At 41.2% G+C, this 15,456-nt stretch overlaps 1 protein-coding gene across 1 annotated transcript in view; it reads right to left on the reverse strand.

Moving 5' to 3' along the window:
* Positions 1-390: 390 nt before the first annotated feature.
* Positions 391-15,456, reverse strand: part of LOC309550449 (uncharacterized protein) — a 77,938-nt gene continuing 62,872 nt past the window's right edge. The window contains exons 18-23 of the mRNA XM_082250827.1: positions 12,303-12,404; positions 8,552-8,662; positions 8,371-8,461; positions 6,353-6,555; positions 2,780-2,864; positions 391-593 (exon numbers count right to left, since the gene is read on the reverse strand). Coding sequence (XP_082106953.1) covers positions 409-593; positions 2,780-2,864; positions 6,353-6,555; positions 8,371-8,461; positions 8,552-8,662; positions 12,303-12,404 — 777 coding nt within the window. The 3' untranslated portion in view covers positions 391-408. The remainder of the gene's footprint in view (positions 594-2,779; positions 2,865-6,352; positions 6,556-8,370; positions 8,462-8,551; positions 8,663-12,302; positions 12,405-15,456) is intronic.

Genomic DNA, 15,456 nt, shown 5'->3' on the forward strand with positions numbered 1-15,456 from the left:
CTCAAGTATAAAAGGGGGGTGAGGGTTTTTTTTTACAAACACTGGCTTTAGAACCATTTTCAGGGGTTGGAATAGAATTTTAGGGGACTCCTGCATTTTTTTTTTTTGCATTGGAGTCCCCCTTAACATTCATACCAGACTTAAAGGGTCTAGTATAAAAGAGGGGGTGGGGGTAGGGGCCTCATGCCATTTTTTTTTTTTTTGCATGGGATACCCCCTTAAAATCCATTCCAGACTTACCAGTCGAACAGATAAATGTTCAGGTGCTTATCTGCACACCCGAAAAGCCAAAATTTGACCTGAACCTTGAGTCATCCCTAATTCTTACATTCTTAATAGGATTGAAAATAAAACTAAAAATCATAAAACAAAGTAAAAAAGGAGCCAGTAGTCAATACCTATTTTTATTTAAGCATTATTCAGGACATGATTAGCAATATATTTGACAGCTAGCATTGTTTCTTCACAGGTTTCTACAATCTCAGATTCAGGCAGTATGAAGCCGTATCTTCCAGTGTCACGCAGCTCAAATGTGAAGGAATATTTAATACCAGTATCATAGGCCCAGTCATCTGAGCCTCCAGAAGAAAGATCTAAAAGAAAAAGCAAACAATGGAAAATATTGTACAGTTACTGCAGCATATTCACTCTAACAATACAAAGACTATAATATGCATGTAGCACCCTCCTGGGTAGGTGCTAAAAGAAAGAGTATAGTTTTTGGGTCTTCCTGCTTACTAGAGCGATTGCCAGGTAAATTTATAGTGCTTTCTCCCTACCAGAGAGCAGGATCCATTGATAGGGTCTGCTCATGGTGCTCAGGTGCAGCTCAGCTTGTCTGCAATGTTTCACATTGGTTCAATAGGGACAGGTGGGGGCTCAGGCATTGTTACAGTCTTGGTGACTGGCAGAGAACAGTGCCTCAGTGCATGCTGGATGACTGTATAAATGCCAAGGGAACATGTGCTCAGGGTCTTTGGCTAGGGAGCTGGGTCCTGGAGGGAGGGGGTGGCTGCCCCTCTTCTGTAGAAGCTGCCATGCGGCCTTGGGTGGTCGACCTAAGGGCTCAAATGTTAGAGAAGAGCTGAACCCAGAGGTCTTGCAGAGCTGACTGGAAGAGAGACACTGCAAAGGATCTGATTCTGCCTACAGTGAGTACAGATCTGTGTCATGGAGCCTGTCATGTGAGGGCCAACCCTTCAGAGGAAGAGTCATTGAACGAGTATCAGTCAAGGGGATGCTAGAGAGTGTCCTGAAGATAAAGTAGTTTGCATTAAGTTTGCTGCTAGAGAGAGCAAGAGGACTTTTATTCTTCCATACAAGTGGCAGTATGGTTAAAGCAGTGTGTCTGCTTCCACAAATAACCTGGTGAGGCCAAGTGAGAGTTGTCCTTATCTAGACCATTTATTTATTAAACTTAGCACTTTTATTTGATTGCACAAGTCACATGATACAATTTAAAAATTTGAGAATATAATTTAGCAAGCGCTGTAGATAGCCCAAATCCCAAGGCTATTTCCTACATCCTCCATCTTCCATTCTATAGCTGCTGCCATAAAACTTTGATATTAAATCCCAACAATTATTAACACACACCATTTGGTGCGGGGGATATACCACTGGTATATTTTTTTGAATAACATTACAACTCCACATGTAAATGCCACAGTGAGAGCGGTGGGAAAAACTATAACATTGCCAAGGGACCAGTTACCAGAATAAAATTGTCTTTTTTTGTATGTCTGCTAGGAAAAATATGTTTCAGTAAACAAACAGATAACTATATTCAATGTACAGTTACTCCAACATTCAAAGAGATTTTAGCTTGGAATTTACAAATGAATGCCAGATGTAATATGCACACTGCTGATTGTTGTAATAATATATTCTTTTTTATAGGACTGATTGATTTAAATAAATGTTAAAGGAGTTGTAAAGTCAGAAGGTTTTTTATCTCAATGCATTCTATGCATTAAGATAGAAAAAAAAATCTTATGTGTGCAGCAGCCTCCCTCAGCCCCCCTAACACTTACCTGAGGTCCCTCTCTGTCCAGCGATGTCCACAAGTGTTTTAGCCATCCGAGATTCTCCCTTCTGATTGGCTGAGGCACAGCAGGGGTGCCATTGGCTGACGCTGCTGTCAATCAAAGTAAGCTAGCCAATCAGGAGAGAGAGGGGGACAGTGGCGGGTTTTGGCTCCATGTCTGAATGGATACAGGAAGCTGTGACTCGGCTCTGGTGCCCCCATAGCAAGCTGTTTGGCTGTGGGGTACTGAACAGGAGGCAGGGGCCAGGAGAGTCAAAGAGGGACCCGAGAAGAGGAGGATCTGGGCCGCTCTGTGCAAATCCACTGCAAAAGAGCAGTATGACGTTTTTTTTTTTATAGGAAAAAAAAAAAAAAACGATACTTTAAATAATAACTGAACAAATTTTAGCAGTACAGAAGTAAGATCTGCATGGCAGCAAACTAGTGATAAATACACTGGTATCTGGTTTGCTAAACATATGGAGAATCTTCACATAATAAATTGTATGAATATTCACTTCCATTAGGAAATCATATGAAGAGAGAATTCCCATTTCCTTATTTCATCTGCACTTGATTGAGTAATTTAGGAGAATTTTGTGAACATTCTCAACTCCTTTAGTAAATCAACCTTACTGTACAGGGCTTACTACCTTACACTTACAGTCATATTTGGTTTATGAATTATGGGATTTTAGGGATTTTACCTTGTGTCATTAAAAGCAACATAAGAGCAAGTGAGATTCAACTTACAGATGGTTTTTCCTCCGGGCCCATAGGTATAAGTGGTTCCATACAAGGATGATAGAGCATTAACTGCACCTTCTGAGAGAGCAAGCTAAAGAAAAAAAAAACATTGTTAGAATGGCATTCTATAGTTACAGCATAAAAATGTATTCTGAACCATCTCATTTTATATCATCAGCATTGTAATAGTAATACAAACAACAGATCATTTTGACAATCCAAAATAAGCTTACTTGACAAATCTCATTTCATTTGAGTGCTGCTTGTCTGCTGGCCATCTCTTTTCACAACCTTCTGGATTCCCTGCATGCTTTGCAGCTCCTCCTATACTATTATTTTAGGGCCGGTTCACAACGGGAATCGCACAGGCTTGCGATTCACATGCAGTTCTGTGCAGTGCAGTTTCAGTCCATTCATTCTAAAATTGCACTGCACTGTACCCAAAAAAATTCCATGCACTGCTTTTGGAAACTCACTGCAACTGCATCGCGTGGTTACTGTACCATGCAATCCGGTGCGGGCAAACGCACAGCCTTTGTGACCTGCATTTGGGGTGTCATTAACCTATTATCGACACCCACCGAAGATCACATCCGCAGTGCATTTTTAACACGGTGCAGGAAACGCACACCAAATGCAGGTTTCCCACACCATATTTTGATGTGAACTGATCATTATATAAGAACTATATAATTCATGGCACCTTGTGGAGTGTTTACCCTACTGACTGTGCCTCCTGTAATTCAGAAGACAGGTTCTGTGAAATATGTGACACAGAAGTGCATATTTACAGGATATAGTGAATGTTTGTTACAAAGAAATAAATGTGTGGGATTGTTGAAAAAATGTTTTTAAACTTCAACGTCACTAAGATTAATAGGAGTGGGCTAGAAATAATTGAGATTAAAGGTAAAAATAAATATACTGTATGATTTAAAATTTTGATTCTAGATACGTTCTGCCACCCTAAGAGCCGGTTCACATTAGCGCGACACGACTCCTTACTACTTCGGGGGCGACTTGTGCATTACATTGCACCACGACTTCGGAGCGACTTCCAGGGACTTCACATGATGGAAGTCTATGCAAGTCGCTCCGAGGTCGCCCCGAAATAGTACAGGACCCTTTTTCTAAGTCGGAGCGACTTGTGTCGCTCCTATTAGAACGGGTCCTGTAGCGGTCAATGGACCACGAGGGAGCGCGACTTGTCAGGCTGACAAGTTGCCTGACAAGTCGCGCTAATGTGAACCGGCTCTTATAGTAATGTGTCACTTTTTTTTCTCTTATTATTTTGTCACTGCATGGGCTTTGTTGCACAAATACTATGGGATTGGTTTACTCTATACTAACAAACTTGGAACAATGAAAATATAACGATGGTGTCCTCAGTGACTAAACACAGTGCTTGCTTTCATCTTTTACCTTGCACTTTCACAGACTTTTGGCCCTGAATCTAATTTAGTGGTCAATAACATCATATTTATCTTTTATTTATTTTCTAAACGCATGGAGAAAACAGTACAGACTGTCTAGAATTGTTGGAATGTTTATATCGCAATATATTTACACGCTACTTATTCATGTATTTTTTAAGGTTGGATCCTTCTTGCAACTATTTATCCTGATATGGTTTTAAAATGTATGTAATATAATTTGTTTCAAATAATACATTTTTGTGTTTTTAATTTGTGGGCTGTGTCTCGTTAAAAGTCCCCGTGGGCTATGATCTTTGCTGGTGTTGGATTTAGTGTCACATTTTTTTTTTTTCTAATTGAACTTAACTTTTTGCCTATTCGGGACAATGCGAAAAGCTCTCTTGATAGCCAAACCCCTATTCTCCTAAAACTTAGCACTCACATGTTTTTTTTTAGCCTTCCTGAATCCTGTGTTATAAGCCCTGTTTATGCTCATTGCCAATCTGTGTCAGAGCACAGGGATACTGATCTACCTCATAGTACTGCATTGTGTGAAGAAGAGGGCCACATGATCCCCTATGTAAACATGAAGGTATGTAACAGTGGAAGAGGTAATGGCAATTAAAGGAACTTATCACTTTTCCCTTGAAGGGCAAATCAACAGTCTGCTGCAAATCAGCAGTTGTACTTTATTAAGCAATGAGTGCTACAATACAGGCACATATTTACTACTGGCCTGACCTTGGCATGAGTTGGGTTATTAGTTACATCGCATCTCTTAGATGTCACTTTAATAAGCCCAGTGTGTTGGATAAGATAGTGTTTTGGTCTCACTGAAACACGCATGACCTTATATAATGCAAGTTATAGTGGACATTATCTTTTAAAACTTTTAAATGAACAACTTTTAAAGCCCAACTCCAGGATATTAGCAACTTAATTCCCAACTCCCTCTTACTAACCGCCAGTATGAAAAAATAAAACCTAGCTGAATGCCCATTTTATTTACCTGAAACCACGGTCGCATAATGAATCTTCTCTATTCTTCTGTTTACTTCCTGGCATCATTTTTTGGATATCCACATCACTGCCTGATTGATTTGCTCTTCTCCTATTGGTGGAGGTGACACTCCCTGCAGGCAGGTGCTCTTTTAAGGTTTCAGAGGCAGGAGAACTCATGGGGGCTATAAAGGGACCAGTGGCCAAGAAGATAACAAGCAGGAAAAAATATCTGGTCCCCAGGGCAGGAAATTTGCTTTGCTCATAAAGGAAACTGGGATTTTAATCCAGGATGGCTCAGTATGGCTCAGAAAGAGGTGTTTGGAATAAAGACTGAGGAGTATGGTGACTGATGCTCAATGCACTTTTTAAATCTCATTTTATCCTAGAGTTGGACTTTAACTTTCTTTGTCAATTTGCATGTCCCAGATGTAGTCCATATACCCGAATCCCCCGCACTGCCGCGTGCATGCTCTGCTCTGTACTAGGTAACTAAATATTCTAGTTGAGCTAACTGTGTCAGCCATTTATCGAAAGATGAACGTATCCCCCAGAAATGACGGGCCAGAGAAATAATAGCCTTTCATTCACAAAAGGTAAACATATCAAGTCAGAATCATACCTAGAATAATATAATTTTGCTTTCTTCATGCTACTAAGTGAAACATGGTTTGCAGAGCAAAATTAAGTGATCTCTTGTAGGAGAGATGAACAGCACCCTTGATTCCACAACTTATTAGATCACCGGTCAGGGTTGTGGGAAAGAGGCCCCCTGGCCCCATCAACATAGGAACAAGGTACTTTGAGGGGCAGAGCCCCCCCTGCCCCAAGGCACCCCCCATGTTAAGGGCATGTGGCCTGTTATGGTTTGGGGGGAGCTCTTGCTTGTACCCCCTCTTTCCTGGCCTGCTAAGCTGCAAGCTCAGATAAGGGTCTGGTATGGATTTGGGGGACCCCACACTGAATTTTTATTTTTTTTTGCATGGGATTCCTCTGTAAATCCATACCAGATCCAGATGGCCTGGTATGGATTGGGGAGGGGACCCCACGTTTTTTTTTTTTTTTTTACATTTCTTCCAAGAGAACAATATTCTATATCTGTCCATAGAGTTGTGTCGCCAAAAACCAAAAGGATAAAGTCCTTTGAATATCATGTAATACTCACCAGTTCATTATAGTCCTTTGCTAGTTTATTTGTGTAGGAGTAAGGGAAAAGAAGCATCTGAGAATAGGAGTGAATGGTCAGGTAAGCCTTGATAGAGGAAAGATTAGAACGGATAAAGTCACCAAGAGCTCTGGTTTCACTCTCCGATTCAGAAGTTGTACCACAATAAACTTCACTGCAAGGGCTTGATGTTGCTCCGTTAGCTAAAGAGATGATGAAATCAGTTTGACTAAAGCTGTTTTATTTTATTATGTATTACATACATTTACAAATGTGTCAAAAGAAATACAACAATTTTTTTTTGCTCAAAAGCTATATCAAATGTAGGAAGAATTTGCCAGCATGTAGCCAGCAGAAGATATAATGTATTTTGAAAGGCTTATCAATAAAACTAATGTTTAGAGAGAGAGAATATTTTGTATATAAGCTATTAATTCATTCCTTATTTAAAATGTAATTGAACACATACATTTGTAGTTTATTATATTAAATAAAAGTCATCTAGTGTTAATTTACACATTATAAAGTGGACAATTATGATTCTGTAAGCCTCAGGTTAGATTTTTCTGAACGTCAACCCCACTGGAACAATATATATACCTTAAACTCTTGCTTCAATTTTTTTATATTATTCTGTCACCCAGGTGCCACATGTGCTTTGTGAGGCTTACAGAATCATAATTGTCCCCTTTATAATGTGTAAATTTACACTAGATGACATTTATTTAATATAATAAACTACAAATGTATGTGTTCAATTACATTTTAAATAAGGAATGAATTATATACAACCCCAGCTTATATACAACCCCATTGAAGTCTATGGGACCCAAACCTAAAAATTCCAAAGTCCAAAGTCATTTTGAAGGCTTATATGCAAGTTATTGGCCATAAAAAGGGTATGGAAGCCCGGCTACTGCCCTGGGGGACATGTACCAAAAATAATGTTTTTAAAGGACCAGTGATTTTAATGATTCTTAAAGTGAAACAATAACAATGAACAATTATTTTAAATATAGTGCCTGGTGGGTCCCCTTAGTCTGCCTGTAAAGTGGCGCATCTGTACTGTGTATAGAACCTGCTGCAGCAAAACTGACATTTCTAAAGAAAAAAATTACATTTAAAATGATTTTACCTGCAAGCTTTGCTTATCTTAAAAACAACAGCTTGGGGAGCCAATATGTATGATAAGGCCATGATTTAGTGCACTTGGAAAAAGATAAGAGATTTTTTGGATAAATTCTGGTGTCTATTTGGCAGACTTTGGATGGAAAAAACACATTTTTGCACCACAGTGAGCAAGCCTTATCTGAAGAAGCAAAATTATATTTTTACAGTAAGTCAAAGTTTAACCCCAGTCCAATCCTATATGAATCAACACCCAATTGGGGCCAAGAACTTATAGGCTAGGGTAGTGGTTCTCATTCTCAGTTCTCAAGTACCCCCAACGGGCCATGTTTTGGGAACTTCCCTTAGATAAAATAGCTCTTATCAATACCATGTCATTAATATTGATTTAAAGCAGCTGTGTAAAGTAAAGGAAAACCTGAAAACATGGCCCGTTGGGGGTACTTGAGGACTGAGGTTGAGAACCACTGGGCTAGGGGATGGATCAACTTAGCATGTGAGCATGTTAGTACCCATTCAAGATCCTATGGTTGGGCAGGACATTACTCCTAATTGGCCTACCTGGGAGAATGTGGCTTTGTCTTTCACATATCTACAAACATCTGGAAGCCCAGAGAACAACTCCCATTCTCATGGACAGGAGAGTGGAACTCAGCAGAGTTCAGAACACACCAAAACTTTACCTAGGCACTGACCAGTATGTACGTTATCACATTTGAAGTGTAACAGAGGAAAGGGGGAGTAAATGTTATGTATTTGTTAAGTTCTGTGTATTGCTTTAAGAGATAGTAGAAAGAGTTGGAGCAGGAAGTTTAAGTGATTAGTAAAGATAGTGATTTGTTAACAGTCTGCACTGCTGATACACAATAGATAATAGTTAGAAAACTTACTGCCCCATCCTGCAGCAAAATTCCTGTTTGGATCCGTACCAGTGCAGCGTGTGTTCTGGTTGAGGGAGCGTGTTTTTCTCCACATGCGGTCCTGTATCAAATACAACAGTGTTTTGTCATTATGAAATATGCATTTATGCATTTATTTATTTTTTAAAATAGGCACAAAATTTCATCTTACATTTGTCCAGGAATATGCATAGCCATCAACATTTAGGACAGGCAGAACATAGAAATCCAGAGTGTCAAGAAGGTTGGTAAATTGTGGATCAGAGCCATAAGAATTAACAGCCTTTTATTCGCAAAAAAAAAAAAAAAGATAAATATACCAAGTTAGAAACATAACTAGAAGCATGTGGTATTTGTTCCTGTTATATATTAAAAAAAATATTTTTTATTTCTTACATAGAAATACAGAGGACACAACACATACACTGAGAGAATTACAATAAAACATGAAAACATAATCATAGTCATTAAAGGCCAATAGGGGAATATTATACAATATTTGAATATGACAATAAATAAAAAAAAAAAAAAGCTATGACTTACCGGTAAGTCTTATGTTTAAAGATACCTAACTACAGAGCTTATCTTGAATACATTTTATTGGGGCAACCTGATTCATGTACTATTTATGCTGTCTTAGATAACTGAAACATCAACTACATGAGGATTAAATTGCAGCCCTGAATCCACAATTTAGTAATTTGCATTTAGAATTTAAATGGGAATTTTGCTCTGCTTTAAAGAAAATGGAAATCATCAGTAGAGATGTCCCGAACTGTTCGCCGGCGAACAGTTCCCGGCGAACTTCGCATGTTAGCGTTCGCCTCGGTGGGCGAACATATGCGATGTTCGGTCCGCCTCCTATACATCATCATTGAGGCAAACTTTGACCCTGAACCTCACAGTCAGCAGACACATTCCAGGCCAATCAGCATACCTCCCTCCCACACCCTCCCACCTCCTATAAATAAGCAAGGGCAGCATCCATCTTAGATCATTTCTGAAGCAGTGTGTTACTGAGAGCAGGAAAAGTGCTGCTGCTGCTGCTGTTAATAGCTAGGGACAGTTGTTAGTCAGTGTTCCCGGTCTTGTTAGTCAGTGTTCTTGGTACACTCCTGCTGTAAGGACAGCACCCCAAAAAGCCCTTCTTATTTGAGTTTTTTTTTTTGGATATATATATATATCTATTGTCCCCAAAAAGCCCTTTTTAGGGCTGGTATTTGTGTAATTTTTTTATATATATATATATATATATATATATATATATATATATATATATATATTGTCCCCAAAAGCCCTTTTTAGGGCTGGTATTTGAGTATTTTTTTTCTATATATTTATCAGGCATTTTTGGAGGCAGGCATGACTTTTTTGGGATTAGTGTCGGGGGGGGGGGGTCTAAAAAGTATACCTGTGAAGTTTCAGCTCTGTAGCATGCCCAGAACCAGACAAAAAAAGATCATATAGGTGTAAAAGGAGGGTTCCCACCATCCCTGCTCTAATGAAAAATTATCTTTTTTTTCTGGTTCTGGACATGCAACAGAGCTGAAACTTCACAGGTACACTTTTTAGACCCCCCAGACACTAAATCACACAAAAACAAGTTCTTAAAAATTGTCATTTTTGATAGAGAGCCAATTATTGGAAAAAAAATAAATAAAAAATAATGTCTTTGGATTTATTGTTTGGGGGGTCTAAAAAGTGTACCTGTGAAGTTTCAGCTCTGTAGCATGTCCAGAACCAGAAAAAAAATTAGAATTAGGGTTAGGGCTAGGGTTAGGGTCAGGGCTAAGGTTAGGGTTTAGGTTTAGGGTTTTTTAGTGCTTAGGGTTAGAGGGTTAGGGTTAGAGGGGTAGGGGTAGGGTTACTAACTCTAACCCTAAGTATCTCACCGTAACCCTAACCCTATCCCCTAACACTAAACCTAACCCTAACCCTCTAACCATAACCCTAACCCTCTAACCTTAACCCTAACCCTCTAAGCCTAGCCATAAAAATAACCCTAACCCTAACCCTAGCCCTAACCCTAACCCTTACCCTCTAACCCTAAACTTAAACCCCTAACCCTAGCCCTAACCCTAACCCTAGCCCTAACCCTAATTCGTAATTTTTTATGGTTCTGGGCATGCTACAGAGCTGAAACTTCACAGGTACACTTTTTAGACCCCCCAGACACTAAATCCAAATATATATATATTTTTTTTTAATTTTTCCAATAATTGACTTTCTATCAAAAATGACAATTTTTAAGAACTTTTTTTGTGTGATTTGGTGTCTGGGGGGTCTAAAAAGTGTACCTGTGAAGTTTCAGCTCTGTAGCATGTCCAGAACCAGAAAAAAAATTAGAATTAGGGTTAGGGCTAGGGTTAGGGCTAAGGTTAGGGTTATTTTTAGTGCTTAGGGTTAGAGGGTTAGGGTTAGAGGGGTAGGGGTAGGGTTACTAACTCTAACCCTAAGTATCTCACCATAACCCTAACCCTATCCCCTAACACTAAACCTAACCCTAACCCTCTAACCATAACCCTAACCCTCTAACCCTAACCCTCTAAACCTAGCCATACAAATAACCCTAACCCTAGCCCTAACCCTAATCCTAACCCTTACCCTCTAACCCTAAACTTAAACCCCTAACCCTAACCCTAACCCTAGCCCTAACCCTAATTCGTAATTTTTTTATGGTTCTCGGCATGCTACAGAGCTGAAACTTCACAGGTACACTTTTTATACCCCCCAGACACTAAATCCAAATAATTTTTTTATTTTTATTTATTTATTTATTTATTTTAATTTTTCCAATAATTGGCTCTCTATCAAAAATGACAATTTTTAAGAACTTTTTTTGTGTGATTTGGTGTCTGGGGGGGGGGGGGGGGGTCTAAAAAGTGTACCTGTGAAGTTTCAGCTCTGTAGCATGTCCAGAACCAGAAAAAAAATTAGAATTAGGGTTAGGGCTAGGGTTAGTGCTAGGGTTAGGGTTATTTTTAGTGCTTAGGGTTAGAGGGTTAGGGTTAGAGGCATAGGGGTAGGGTTACTAACTCTAACCCTAAGTATCTCACCATAACCCTAACCCTATCCCCTAACACTAAACCTAACCCTAACCCTAACCCTTAAAGCCCAGTTCCTGTCCCATTTTGGTTGGTTGTGGTCTGTTTGCGGATGTTTGCGGTGCGTTAAATGGGGAGTTTGGTCTGTCACTGTGAAGCGGGCGTAACCCTTACACTACCTGATCGATACAACATCATACCTGATCGTATACACACACTGGATGTTTTAAAGCACGTTATTCCAAACAATTTAGGAATGTTAGGTGATTTTTGCCCTTTATGGATTAAAAACCCGACTCTGCGTCAACTACGTAATTTTCCATGGGAGTTTTGCCATGGATCCCCCTCCGGCATGCCACAGTCAAGGCGTTAGTCCCCTTGAAACAACTTTTCCATCACTATTGTGGCCATAAAGAGTCCCTGTGGGTTTTAAAATTGAAGCCTATTGAAGTCTATGGCGGTTCGCAATGTTCGCCGGTTCGCGAACATTTGCCGATGTTCGCGTTCGCCGTTCGCGAACATTACATTTTATGTTCGCGACATCACTAGTCATCAGGTACAAATACTGTAGCTGTTGACTTTTAAAAAACAAATACTTATTGTCCCATGGAGTCCAGCACTGTAGAGCCCTAATGCTGACATCTTGGATTTAGGAGATGCCTGTGACTAATGGTTAACATCTGGCTCCCCATTGTGCATACGCAAGATCACTTGGTAGGGAAAGACTGGTCCTAAAGCCTTCTGGGATGGGTTATTCTAAAAGGCAGCAGGTGGGGCAAGGGGGTGTAGCCTGAGATGATGTTCATCCGAGCAATGCTTTCAGTATATCTTTGAATGTTTAAGATGCTAATTTTAAAGCAATATATTAAAAGAGCTAACCTCCTTTACAAACCACTGACAAAATGCTGGAGTGATCCATTCTCTGGCATGGAATCCGCAGTCTATGAAGATGGCATTTTTACTGGCACCAGCTTTTCCAACCTTAAAAATAAATGTATGTACACATAAATACAGTATAATATATATATTTATATATATCAATATCAATATATATATATATATATATATATATATATATATATATATATATATATATATATATATATATATATGCTGCCAGTCACAAGTACAGTTCCACAAACACCAACAGATTATGCTCGGTCCAGGGGATGTCTTTTTAGAATTGATTGCTGAATAAATTAAACATAAGAGGGGTTTAGGGTCACATGATACTTCAAAAAATAGTAGCAATACCAGGAGAACAGCTTCTCACTAATCTTTTCTAAGCAGACCTTTTCTGAAGGTAACAGGTAATGGCAAGTATATCCAGGACTCTATGTAGCACACCCCCGTAGGGACTACTGATGAACTTGGATCCTAAACAGCCTGGCACACTTTCCTTCTGTTTAATTGTCCCCCTTTAAGCCAATCCCACTGTTACGCAACAATGCGGCCATCTCCATTGTTGGCCACAACATGCATCACAGGACTTGTTTTGCGGCTCTATTGCAGTGTTCTCAAGGTCCTTCATAATCCTAGTCATGCTCCTGTTTTGTCTCACTGTTTTGATTTTTCATTGTAAGACAGAGCAGATTACTTGTTACCAGCATTGTTAATATTTATATATTTTTTATCTGCTTTAAATATCAATTATTTTAGCTTCTAAGAAGGTATTTCTGTCATTTCAGGTTGTCAGTAAGAACTCTTAAACAAAATAACCCTGTCAGCAAATGTTCCCTGTTTTGTCAGAAAAAAAAGGTGTGGGAAGTTGGAAACACTGGTTCTGTCTAATGTCTAAATAAAGAAAAAGAAAAAAACAAAACAAAAACAAAGCAAACCTATGTGAGTGAGCTAAGTTTGTGCACACCAGTCCCCTCAGTGTCCCATTATCAGATTGGCCAGAGCCCCTATTCATCAGCAGTGAGAAGCAGTGGCGGCTGGTGAAGTTTTAAGATGGGGGGGCGCAAGACCCCGCCCTTCCATTTTGACCCCTCCCATTTCTCAGAAGCCCCACCCCTTATAGACTCCACCCATTTTGTCCCCTGTATTTTGCTTGCGTGAACCAATTCTCCCAATATATCACATATTAAGGGGTCCATCAGTGCTAGTATATCCCATAATAGGGAACAGGGGCCCTATTATGGCATATACTGTGAGAGACATCCTATTATGGGATACATGGACTGAGAGTGGCACAAACCCCACAGTACAAACCCCTCAAGCACAAACAACTCAAGCACAAACCCCACAGTACAGGCCCTCTAGCATAAACCCCACAGTACAGGCCCTCTAGCATAAACCCCACAGTACAGGCCCTCTAGCATAAACCCCACAGTACAGGCCCTCTAGCATAAACCCCACAGTACAGGCCCTCTAGCACAAACCCCACAGTACAGGCCCTCTAGCACAAACCCCACAGTACAGGCCCTCTAGCACAAACCCCACAGTACAGGCCCTCTAGCATAAACCCCACAGTACAGGCCCTCTTGCACAAACCCCACAGTACAGGCCCTCTAGCACAAACCCCACAGTACAGGCCCTCTAGCACAAACCCCACAGTACAGGCCCTCTTGCACAAACCCCACAGTACAGGCCCTCTAGCACAAACCCCACAGTACAGGCCCTCTAGCATAAACCCCACAGTACAGGCCCCTAGCACAAACCCCACAGTACATGCCCCTTCAATATAGTGACCAGTATAAATGCCCCCTTTCAATGTAGTGACCAGCATACATGTCCCCAATGCAGTGACCAGTATACATGTCCCCAATGCAGAGCTATGCGTGCGTGCCTCCAATGCAGTGACCACCAGCGTACATGTCCCCAATGCAGAGCTATGCATGCGTGCCTCCAGTGCAGCCAGTGACCACCAGTATACATGTCCCCCAATGCAGAGCTATGCGTGTGTGCCTCCAGTGCAGCCAGTATACATGTCCCCCAATACAGAGCTATGCGTGCGTGCCTCTACTGCAGCCAGTATACATGTCCCCCAATGCAGAGCTATGCATGCGTGCCTCCAGTGACCACCAGTATACATGTACCCCAATGCAGAGCTATGCGTGCCTCCAGTGCATCCAGTATACATGCCCCCAATGCAGAGCTATGCGTGCGTGCCTCCAGTATACATGTCCCCAATGCAGAGCTATGCGTGCGTGCTTCCAGTGACCACCAGTATACATGTACCCCAATGCAGAGCTATGCGTGCGTGCCTCCAGTGACCACCAGTATACATGTACCCCAATGCAGAGCTATGCGTGCGTGCCTCCAGTGACCACCAGTATGCATGTACCCCAATGCAGAGCTATGCGTGCGTGCCTCCAGTGCAGCCAGTATACATGTACCCCAATGCAGAGCTATGCGTGCGTGCCTCCAGTATACATGTACCCCAATGCAGAGCTATGCGTGCGTGCCTCCAGTGCAGCCAGTATACATGTACCCCAATGCAGAGCTATACGTGCGTGCCTCCAGTATACATGTACCCCAATGCAGAGCTATGCGTGCGTGCCTCCAGTGACCACTAGTATACATGTACCCCAATGCAGAGCTATGTGTGCGTGCCTCCAGTGACCACCAGTATACATGTACCCCAATGCAGAGCTATGCGTGCGTGCCTCCAGTGCAGCCAGTATACATGTACCCCAATGCAGAGCTATGCGTGCGTGCCTCCAGTGACCACCAGTATACATGTACCCCAATGCAGAGCTATGCGTGCGTGCCTCCAGTGACCACCAGTATACATGTACCCCAATGCAGAGCTATGCGTGCGTGCCTCCAGTGCAGCCAGTATACATGTACCCCAATGCAGAGCTATGCGTGCGTGCCTCCAGTATACATGTACCCCAATGCAGAGCTATGCGTGCGTGCCTCCAGTGACCACCAGTATACATGTACCCCAATGCAGAGCTATGCGTGCATGCCTCCAGTGACCACCATTATACATGTACCCCAATGCAGAGCTATGCGTGCGTGCCTCCAGTGACCACCAGTATACATGTACCCCAATGCAGAGCTATGCGTGCGTGCCTCCAGTGCA

Source organism: Pelophylax lessonae (genome assembly GCF_965119305.1).
Source record: "Pelophylax lessonae genome assembly, chromosome: 3".
In the NCBI taxonomy this organism is placed as follows: domain Eukaryota; kingdom Metazoa; phylum Chordata; class Amphibia; order Anura; family Ranidae; genus Pelophylax; species Pelophylax lessonae.